Raw genomic sequence first — 12,184 nt, forward strand, 5'->3', positions numbered from 1 at the left:
GTTCTAGATTGATTTTCACCCTTTATTTCTCTTTATGTAACCCTACCTTCATCCTTTTGTCTCGAGTTATGTTTCCCCAGTTACATATCACTCCTGTAGCTATTCATGTACAGCGATTAATCGAATAACCTCAAATGTCATTTCATACACCTGATAGGCCCAGAATGCAGGCAGTGGTGAGGTGTACCCCAAATCACCTATACAATTTCCACTCAAATCAGTTGTTTGCCTAGACACCCTTCAATTATTTTGTCTATCCCTGCAATAGAAGGCAGAGGATGATACACACCTTGTGGGATTTCTCTGGTGTAATGATTTCCGCTTGTTGAACAATGGAAATGTAATGCAACCAGACTGTAACACATGTATTACTTGTAACCGTATAACCTTTCCAATCTGTGCATGAATGTTTCTTTTTTTTTATGCTTCACTCAATAAAAATGTATAATAAAAAAACAAAGATTGAACATTGTCCCCTTTGTATTCTATCATACAGATGAACCAACCAATCAGACTTACCAGCATTTGCAGTGACAACATTCTGCTGGATGACAGAACTAGAGATAAACAGAAAGAACATTAAATACAAGTAATATAAATTAAACTGTAGAAATGAATGTTATAGAGAGTGGATTATAGTATGAGATAGTGGTATGTATTATAGAGAGATAATCATTGTGAGAGATAGCAGTGTATGTTTTAGGAATGTAAGCATGACATGCGCATAGTCGCCTTGTTCAGCATATCCAGCTTAACCTTAATACTCACTCCCATTAAAACGCAGACTACAATTTAACGTTGGAAAATACATAATACATAACACATAACACACCAACCAAGTGGCATGCTTACCAATATATAACAAACTGTAGGGGTATAACGTGACACCCCTACACCCCCAGGTTCGGAGACACTGACAAGCTTGAACCTACCAAAGCACTGTAACCCCTTCGAGTATTTTCCACTCAACCTAACCCTGCAGGTTATTAACAAACTCTACCCCACCACAGCTCATTTTGTGCTAAAATAGAAATTAAAAGTGTATATTGTCAGAGTCACTCAGAACAGAGCAGACTCCATTTTGGATTTTAGGCTAACAAAGACACATAATTTCCTTGCTTTCAGCCACTGAGCCTGAGCTAAGGAATGCATTATATAAACAAGCCAAGTGATAAGCAATGAAGCAGGGGGATGGAAGGCTCTGTCTAAATGTTAATGAAATAGAAATAATTCTAAGCACAGACATTAGTGACAGAGAAGATAAGTAATTCATTTTACTTTTTAAATTTTACAAGGTCCCATTGTAAATAAGGGGTGACATTTAGTTTAGAACTGTCAGTTTTAGAAATGATGATCAAAATAGTTGCCACAAAGACTGAGGCAAACACTTTGAACTGACAAGTAAATTTAAGTTATGGTAGTCATATAGATAAGCCAAATGATGTCAAAATCGTCATCAGGAAAAGTTAACTCTTTCCTGGATAGGAAGGTTTAGTGAGACGAGACTCCCCTCTATGCACCAAATACCTAAATTGCAATCTGCAGGTTGACCACACCTTCAGTTTCCTATTGGCCTTATCAACTAATGACGTACAGAGAGTCTGGCCCTTTAAAAGTTGGGAAAAAGGGAAGTGTCACGTCTAAACATTTGTTATGAAGGAACACAACTGCAGATTTCTTATAGTTTGAACATTTATTATAAAAAGTAAAAGGTATTGACTTTAATTCCAATTTACAGGTACTGTAGCTTTAAGTAGTAAACGATAACTGAAGTCCACAATTATATACACTGTAGCTTTAAGTAGTAAACGATAACTGAAGTCCACAATTAGATGCACTGTAGCTTTAAGTAGTAAATGGTGACTGAATCAGAAAGAGTCCTTTAGTAGTATTAGTTAATTAGGTGATAAGAAGTTACAATAGCTGTTCCATAGACTTTAACTGAAGTAAGACAGATGCAGCTAACTGAGACAAAGTATGAGTTGAAGTTAGCTGTAACGGGTTGGCTTTAACGAAGGACTTTGGAGACAGGAAATAACAGCTTTGAGATGCAACGCTTATCACAGAGGTTTTACTTAGCTTCCGGCACATAGAACACTGGTTCCCGAGATCTCCTCAGAGGCGGTTTATCCAGCATGGATAGTGTTCAGCTTTAGTCGTGGATGAGGAAAGGTGAAGGGAACTTGAAGTCTTCCAGTCCGGTCCGGTAATAGAGGCTTTCACAACGATGTTGCAGCCGGTTCGTGAGTACGGAACGTAGTTCATTAATCCAGCGTCGATCAGCTGGTGCGGTCAGATTAAATAGGGAGACCGTGTCATAAAGAGGTGTGGCTAAGCTCCGTGGAACCAGGAAGTAAGAGGATATTATAATTAAGGCATGACAGTATCCCCTCCTTAATGAGCAACCTCTGGGTGCTATTGACTTGGCTTGGAAGGGTAACGTTTGTGAAACTTGGAAATTAATTTGTCAGCATGAACGACAGAGGAGTTTTCCCATGTATCTTCATCAACTCCATATCCTTTCCATCTGATGAGGTATTGTAAGGAGCCACGATGGATCCTTGAATCCAGTATACTTTGAATTTCGTATTCTTCTTCACCCTGGACCAATATGGGATCAGGAGAAGTAGTGACATTTCTTTGGAAAGGGTCAGGATGATGAGGCTTCAACAAGGACACATGGAAAACAGGATGTAGCTTTAAAGTTGGTGGAAGTTTTAATTTAACAACATTACGGTTGATAACCGATAGTATTGGAAAAGGACCAAGAAAAAGAGAACTTAACTTCTTTGATGGACGATTTGTAGAGATGTTCTTTGAGGAAAGCCAGACAAGGTCACCGATTTGATAAGAAGGTGAAGGTTGTCTTTTTGTATCAAAAAACTTCTTTTGATTGGAGGAGGCCAATTCCAGATTCTCATGCAATTTCTTAAACAAAGAGGACATATGAGAGATTTGATTCGAATCGGAGAGATTAGATGAAGAAACTGTCTGAGCAGGAAATGAGGAAGGATGAAATCCATAATTGGATAGAAATTGAGTCATTTTACTGCTGGTATGAAAAGAGTTATTGTATGCGAATTCTGCCATAGGTAACCAAGTGATCCAATCGTCTTGTAAGTGAGAGCAATAACATCGTAGATATTGTTCTAAGCATTGGTTGACTCTTTCAGTTTGTCCATCTGTTTGAGGATGATATGCAGATGATAGTTTACGTTGGATATGAAGAGTGGCACATAATGCATTCCAGAATTTGGAGGTAAATTGAGTTCCTCGGTCTGAAATGATTTCGTCTGGCAGTCCGTGAAGTTTAACTATGTTGTCAAGAAATATTTTCGAAAGTTCAGAGGATGAGGGTAACTTCTTTAAAGGAATGAAATGAGACATTTTCGTGAAGCGGTCTACTACCACTAAAATGGTGGTATGATGATGAGAAGGAGGTAATTCTACCAAGAAATCCATAGAAATGGATTGCCAAGGTCGTTCAGGAATTGGTAAATTCAATAATTGACCAAATGGTTGATGATGGACATGTTTTGATCTTTGGCATACAGAACAAGATTTGACATAAGATTCAATAGTTTGGTCTTGACGAGGCCACCAATAGTATCTTTTAGACAATTCAAGGGTCTTTTTTATACCTGGATGACCTGCCAGAGGAGAATCATGAATAAATTCGAGTACTTTAATTCTGAAGGAGGGAGGTACGTAAATCCGGTCTTTGAAATAGTAGAGACCGTTTTTCTTAGATAATTTAATTGATTTAGGAAGTTCGAGAGCATCTTCACTGAGATCTTTAATGTCGTCAATAAGAGAAGATAAGATTCCAATGACTTTAGGCGAAGGAGGTTCAATTTTAGTGTCTTTATGGATCCTGGAAAGGGCATCAGCCTTTTTGTTTCTAGACCCAGGTCTAAAGACGATTTGGAAGTTGAACCGGGAGAAAAAGAGATTCCATCTTACTTGTCGAGCAGACAGTGTTTTATTGGAGTGAAGATATTCGAGATTTTTATGGTCAGTATAAATGATTAAAGAGTTTGTAGATCTCTGACATAAGTGAGAATTCTTTCGTTAGTAACTTGCAGGTCTTGCACACCTTGGGCTAGTGTATCAACTCTTTGATTCAGCGTAGTTATAGTAGAATCGAAATCTGCTGGATCCATTACAAAGGCTGGATTAATCTGTCACGTCTAAACATTTGTTATGAAGGAACACAACTGCAGATTTCTTATAGTTTGAACATTTATTATAAAAAGTAAAAGGTATTGACTTTAATTCCAATTTACAGGTACTGTAGCTTTAAGTAGTAAACGATAACTGAAGTCCACAATTATATACACTGTAGCTTTAAGTAGTAAACGATAACTGAAGTCCACAATTAGATGCACTGTAGCTTTAAGTAGTAAATGGTGACTGAATCAGAAAGAGTCCTTTAGTAGTATTAGTTAATTAGGTGATAAGAAGTTACAATAGCTGTTCCATAGACTTTAACTGAAGTAAGACAGATGCAGCTAACTGAGAAAAAGTATGAGTTGAAGTTAGCTGTAACGGGTTGGCTTTAACGAAGGACTTTGGAGACAGGAAATAACAGCTTTGAGATGCAACGCTTATCACAGAGGTTTTACTTAGCTTCCGGCACATAGAACACTGGTTCCCGAGATCTCCTCAGAGGCGGTTTATCCAGCATGGATAGTGTTCAGCTTTAGTCGTGGATGAGGAAAGGTGAAGGGAACTTGAAGTCTTCCAGTCCGGTCCGGTAATAGAGGCTTTCACAACGATGTTGCAGCCGGTTCGTGAGTACGGAACGTAGTTCATTAATCCAGCGTCGATCAGCTGGTGCGGTCAGATTAAATAGGGAGACCGTGTCATAAAGAGGTGTGGCTAAGCTCCGTGGAACCAGGAAGTAAGAGGATATTATAATTAAGGCATGACAGGAAGAGAGAAGTTGAAGTTGGAGTTGGAGTTGGAGGGAGTTTGGGATTTCAGATTCGGACATGCAGAGAGATCCATGACAGATATTCACTCTGAGACTAACACTCAAGAAACACTCCTGGACACTTAGAATTTTACTCTTACTTTCTAAGCAACACTTACTGTTTACTATTACTTACATACCTCCATACAACCAATCATACATGCATTCAAGTTCCTGGGACTACCTACTCACCTGATGACAATATCTACTTAACTGGTAATTATGCTGGTTTTATTTAATTCATCTAAATTAATTAAACATCTAATAGCATGATATATGACTGGATAAATCACGGTCAGATTTCAATATTTAGAAACCTTAGTTAACTAAAGAATATATAGTTATAAACATTCCATTCTGCAGGTGGAATTAAGAATAATTATATATTAATGGGATATTATCATGTGTTAGCATACCGTTGTATTTATCCAGGTGTATTGATTTGCTCTAAACAAGATAAGATATCTTTTTAGGCAAATTAAAATTTGGCTTATAGAATCTGGTAGATTATTCTTATTGGATGGTTCCAGGAAATGATTAATGAGCTGGTTTGAATGTTATTTTATTTGAAAATTACATGAGAATAGGATATTATATGCCTAGGAGGAGGATCTAGCCAGCATTGACAGGGTTACTCAGTTAACTGTTAGCCAAGGTTTTATGGCTTCTCGCTGGAAGTTACTCTGTGAAGTACCCTCATAAATCTTGTCTTGACAGTTGATGCTGTAGCTTTGTACTGTGTATTGCCATTGTATTGCATACTTATGTTATACTAAATATTCACTGATTATTATCATGCATGCTGCATAATATATTATTTTATTTGTCACAATAAATTATTTTTATAGCAAATTGTGATTTTATTTGTATGGAATACATTTCACTTACATGATAACGATCTCTAAGATCTAATAGAATTGAAATAGTGGGCAATTCTTGACTGTTTAATATTATCATCCCATAAATATCCCCACAGTCGTAACCCCCTTAAGCCACCTGAGCACCACCACCCAGGCCTTACTGATACCCTCCTGATACCCAAGATTAAGGAGATCATACCCAACATCTGAGAGATGCACCCCATCCGCCCGATAATACCCAGGAAGCACTCCTTCCAGTTCCCGATGCCTAACCACTACCCTGCCCGTCAGCTGTATGAAAACTGTTAACTTCCCCCTACACTGAGCCACCACGGAAAGGTCCTCAGCATGCCTCCAATAAATCATCTCTGACCACACCACGACCACTTCAGGAACGAGTTTCCGGATCTGATCCATGTCCCTCTTCATCAACCTCACTAACTCCCTCTTGGTAATAAGCCCCAAATCATTCCCCCCGGCATGTATTAATATGATGTCTGGGATGTGACCCACCCTCAATTGCATGAAAATTTCCTTGCTCACACGTAACTAACTGCCACCCTTAAAACCTATACAACACAGAGAAACCTAGGCACAAGAGAAATCCACCTGCATTCCATGATTCCGAACTGCAACTCTGACGCCCACACAGACGATGAACAGCACCACCTCGAAACCAGAAAAACACACTATAGGTAACACCCCTACCAACTGCTGCAGGACCTCAAAAGATACCAGGCGCCTATTGTTACGGTTGCCTCTAGGCTAGCTAAAGGTTGGACCGCTTAGATGTCCTGGTTCCCTATCTTGGAGAGTAAAGCTCCAAACAGCATCCAGCGATAATCAATTAGGCTGCGGTTAACCACAAAACTTCAGCTTCAGGGTGGTTAACCAGGGGCACACCTCAGGTAGGGTGGCCGGTCGTTCGGTAGGTAGTTCGTCAGTTCATTCGGTACCCCGTTCGACCCTTCTCATATGAACGGTGACCACACCACCAACGATCAATTAGGCTGCGGTTACCTACAAAACCACAGCTCCTGGGTGGTTAATTGGGGACACACTTCTCAGGTAGGGTGGTCGACCGTTTGACAGTTTGTTCGGTATTCTGAGAGGTGAACGGGTTTATTTGGCGGTGCACACCAAGGGCCGGATGGTCGGCCATTCGTATGTGCGAATGGCCTGCAATAGTTCTTCGGTAAAAGCAACAAATGTAGCAATAAAATAACAGGGTTGTGGCAGACAAAGGGGATTTTGTAACACCTATTATCCACTGAAGATTTCCTTTCCGAAAACCTTTTAGTGCCTGCCGGATAACGAAATTTCAGCAGATCTTCCCATCCATTCAACTTGAAAAGAAATGCCAGTGCCACCAGGGTCCAGTCAACCACAGACAGCAATGCCTGTCCAGCAAGCAAATGACACAAAAACCACAACAGCGAATCTAAACGCTCATCCCAGGAATGTTGTCCCCCAGTATACCCCACAACCACAACGCATCAGCCACTACGTTCAGATAACCAGGCATATGGAATGCCCGGAACATGATATTCAAAGACATGCACAACAACACAAAATGCAGACGCACTAATGGAACAGAGCACGCTGACAGACAATTAACGGTATGAACTACAGCCATATCATCAGTGAAATAGACCACCCGTTTGTTCCTCAATTCCTCACCCCATTATGACAAGGCAACCACCAATGGGAACAACTCAAGAAAGGCCAGATTACCCATCTGTGGACACCCCAACCATTCTACTGGACACTGCGCCACACACCACCGCCTCGGAAAGTGTACGCCAAAGCCACACGTTGCCACATGCAATCCAAGGACAACTTGAGATCCGAAGAGGACGTCACCGAGCCCCGAAAAGAAAACCTGCCCATTAAAGTCCTGTAGAAACACATCCCAAATGCCCCAAATCCTCATTCATGGAATGAGAGACCCGAACATAATGGTGAGGGGATGGTATCCCACAAGTGGCCCTCAGCAGAAACCAGTTGAAGACCCTCCCCATTGGAATTACGCGACATGCGAAGGTAAGACTTCCCAGCAGTGACTGTACTTCCACGCACTCTGAACCGCCCCCACTTTTTCCCAAAGTGTGGGCAGCTTGTCTGATGGTAAATGACACTCCCCAGCCACCGAATCAATTTTCAGGCCTAAGAAACTGAGACAAGTCACTGGGCCCACAGTCTTTTAAGCTGCCAAAAGAACCCCAAACTGCACTCCTCAGAACGGAAAGTCCTGACGCACAAAAAGTCATCTAGATCGTGAACCACGGAACCACAGCCCGTTTCCTCTCTAACCACCCATGCCAGGAAGGTACTGAATTTTTCGAAGTATGCGCACTATATTGAGCATGCCATAGGTAAGCAAAGATCCACCACGTAAGTACCATTGAAAAAACAGCGCAGGAGATGATGAAAGTGGACCGGTAACAACCGAAAAACCAACTTGACAACAGCTTTTGCCATGAGGGCACCAGAGCCTGCTTTCCTCACCAACTCAACTGCATGGTTGAATGACTCATAGGAAACCGAACAGAGCTCCACGCCAATGTCACAAATGACTCCTTAGGGTATAACAAATGGTGGATCAGCCTAAACTTACCCTCCTCCTTTTTAGGGACAACCCCAGTGGCGAAATCCATAGGTCCCCAAAAAGAGGTTCCACAAATGGCCCCGCCATCCTCCCCAGCTGAACCTCCTTAAATAATTTGTCCCACACCACCCCAAGGTACTGAAAAACCAACTTCAAGTTGTGAAACCAACGAACGACAACCCTATCCCTGAATGGAATAAAAAGCCTTCAGAAAACCCCACCCTCAGCCAACAAGTGTGCATCATCTAGGTTAGCATACCGACTTAGCCAAGGCAACATCGCGTCAACCTTCACCGGCATTGATCCCACTGTAGCGGATTGGTACCGGGCTGTCCTACAACATGCATGGGAATAATTGTATTCGGTCATATTGCTGGTTTAATGTGTGTGAACATGCATAGAAATCATTGTATCCGGTTATATTGGCAGTTGAATGTGTGTAAAGTACTGTATTCCTCTGGTTGTTCGGTAGAATCATTCGAATAAAACAAGGGAATGAAACTACCGAACAACCAGACCACCCTGTGTAAAGTGTGCCTTCAATTACCGTTTGCAACAATGTTGCAAATGGGTAATTACCTATTCGTGCAGTGTGGTCTTTGTCCTCTGGGTGGCCGCCATTCGGGATACGAACACGTGGCGGCGGCCATCTTAAACTGCCGAACAGCGGTGTTTTGCCGTCGAGTGTCTGGAACCGAAATCGGACACTTGACTAGGCAACCACCGCTGAGACCTCCAGACTCCCAATACTCCGTGGGGAAACTACCGAACGGCCCGCCATTCGGTAGAAAGAACCCCACGAACTAGGGGATTCATCCGAATCCCCGTCAGGCCACTTAACAGCAATAATTCACCTGTTTGTATTCGCCTGTTTGTGACTGACCGCAGGGCCAAAATGCATGGAACTGTTTTCGGATACTTTACCCATGCGGTCGGTCAATACTTTAAAGTCCCATAACTCCCGAACGCTTTATCCGAAGGGGCTGATTTTAACATATGTTGTTCCTCCAGACTAGGGCTATCTGGAGATATTGGATTTGTGGATGTACCCCAAGAATTTAGGGTACATCCAAAACTTGGGTAAAACTATGTACATGATAAGGGGATTATGATGCTAGAGGAGGGGAGGAGATGTGTGGGAGGTTACTGTTCACAGATTGGATAATGTATTAAGTGATAGAACCTCCTCCCTTGCATGGGAGAGGGCTTTATAAGGCACTGTGGAATAAAGCTTGTCAGTTCTACTCCTGAAACTGTGTGTCGTCCAGTTATTGGGATTGCGATGGGGATATTGCTGTATTACTCTACCTGCTAGAAACCTTGCCTGTGGACTTATCATCACCTTGTTCCTGAGCCTCACTGGGATCTCTAGTGGAGAATAGCTGTGAAAGATCGGCTCTCCGCTACACCCACCCTCGGAAGTAGAACCCCTGCCGACCCCCACCACAGCCTTACCTTGCTTGAAACACTTCTGATATCAGTGAGCTCCCCCACAGCTCCCCCACAGAATCCTTTTTTCTGGGCGGTCGGCGAGGAAGAAGCTAATCCCACGCCAACTCCCCTCAGAAAGGAAGCAGCCTTTTGCGCCATCATCAATTTCTGCTAGAGCGGCAAGTCCATCTTGTCCCACTGCATACCCGGATTGGCCGACAAGCGCTGCCTAAATTGCTCATCGTAGTTCCACCATGCTAAGCCACCATACGTATGATAGGCCTCCTAGATCCCATTAAAATCACAAAAGAACTTGTAACAGCGTTCCGGGAACTTTTCCCCCAGCACACTTGCCAAGATACAAAAGTCCTGCAGCCAGTTCCCAAAAGACTTTTCTCATCCTCCTACTTCTTGCCATCCTTAAGGTATTCTTACATCAAGTTAATATACTCCTCCAGCAGAAGGAAAAATATCTTCAGAAATTCCCCCGCCAAATATTTTCTTTGATGTCCTGTTTAAGATGACTCCCAAGGGGCCGGTGAACGAAACGTGCACGTTCATTCATTCCGCATGTGGTATAGGCCCTGCCAATGCGATCCACTCATCACCCCCCCCCCCCCCCGACGCTTCGCCGGGAACTGTTCCAGCATTCTTGTTGCCTAAGTCCACTGACACAGCACCTGTAGCCGCCTCACCACCATTCTCTACTCTACGCCCGCTATTTTGACCTGAACTGCCGCAAGGAGTACGTCTTACATCACTAGGGCACCTATTAGATGACATGGAGGCACTGTGGCAGCACCAGCTACACCTACCTGAAGAGACTGACCACCTCACGCTGCTACATCTGCAGCCTGCAATCCATCCCCTGCTGCACTGTCCTACAGGGGACTATCCGCCCCTGCGCACCCGTTCACAGGCTATCTTCAGATGTGCGTTCCAGCTGGCCACCAGTTCAGACGCAGGTAAACATGCTCCTGTCACCTGAGAGCAATCCTTATGGCCCTCTCGCTGAGGGTCAGCCACTATTGCCATGCGATCCGCCTCCTGGCCAGCCTGGTGCTGCACAACATCCCTGGCCCCTGGCAGGGCCGGACAAGAACTTGCCAAGTCCCCACCGCTAACACCTGGTCTGATAGGAGTGCTTGAGAGCCCTTCACACCCACCAAAAACACAGGGGTCCCCCCGGCCCTAACAGGAGCTGTGGCCATAGTAGGGGAACCCCCTCTGCTATCCCCAGCTGTTCCACACAAGCCCCTTGACATCCTGAGCCAACACCACGGTCCATGAGCGGCACAGGCCGTTGCTTCCCAGCACCTCTGCCCACTCCGCCTCCTGCCCACGATCTCCCGCCACAGCTCCCAGGCTCCTCCTCCTTGTGAGCACGGCACTGGGACTAAGGTGCTCAGATGGCCTGATCAAGCACCAATGAAGACCCCGCTGACGTCCCAGGCATCCCGAGCCGTGCTGCTCCATCACGGACCACACACTCGCCAAGAAGGCCTCCACAGGATCCATCTGCAAAGCAAAAGACGGAGACTCCGACCCTGATTTGCAGATAACTACAGGTGAGAGAAGGCTGATTAAAATGGCCACTACCTAAAATGGCCGCTATATATACACCCACCCCTAAACCCACTCCTTTTAACCCCTTATCTACTTACAAATTGCTTCCTATGCCTGCCTCCTATCTGTGTCAGGGTCCATTCCACTTACTATGCTTCTCCATGGGCTACAGGATAAGTGATAGGTGTGTATATTATATAGATGTGAGCAGGATAAGTGATAGCTGTGCATATTATATAGATGTGAGCAGGATAAGTGATAGCTGTGCATATTATATAGATGTGAGCTGGATAAGTTATAGCTGTGTATATTGTACAGATGTGAGCAGGGTAAGTGATTGCTATGTATATTATATAGATGTGAGAAGGGTAAGTGATAGCTGTGTATCTTACAGTGACAGGAACAGTGTGAGTAAAGGGCTGTGTATATTATAGAGGGATAAGCAGCAAAAGGTAGCAAAGTATCTTATAAAGAGTTTCGATTCAGATGTATATTTAACACAGAGGAGCAAAGTGAGCTCTAGCTGTGCATCTTATCGAGTGGATAACAGAGTATATTCTATTAAAGAAAATAAGGAAATTATACTTACATTCTATGTTCTTTCTTACAACAAAGTCCTAAACATAAAATTGTGCATTACATTTAGCTACTATGGTTCTACAAATTTATTATTGTATTTTGTCTGTCAATATTTTAAGCTTTTTTCTACTATTTTTGTACTGCGTTCACATTACATTAATAATT

The 12,184-nt window shown here is 43.1% G+C and overlaps 1 protein-coding gene across 1 annotated transcript in view; it reads right to left on the reverse strand.

Annotated features, from left to right (window-relative positions):
• Nucleotides 1–12,184, reverse strand: part of LOC134601891 (uncharacterized) — a 68,331-nt gene that overhangs the window by 12,415 nt on the left and 43,732 nt on the right. Inside the window, exons 7-8 of the mRNA XM_063446396.1 lie at nt 12,030–12,057; nt 520–557 (exon numbers count right to left, since the gene is read on the reverse strand). Of these exons, the coding sequence (XP_063302466.1) occupies nt 520–557; nt 12,030–12,057 (66 nt within the window). The remainder of the gene's footprint in view (nt 1–519; nt 558–12,029; nt 12,058–12,184) is intronic.

The sequence above is a fragment of the Pelobates fuscus genome, chromosome 3 (genome assembly GCF_036172605.1).
Source record: "Pelobates fuscus isolate aPelFus1 chromosome 3, aPelFus1.pri, whole genome shotgun sequence".
Lineage (NCBI taxonomy): Eukaryota > Metazoa > Chordata > Amphibia > Anura > Pelobatidae > Pelobates > Pelobates fuscus.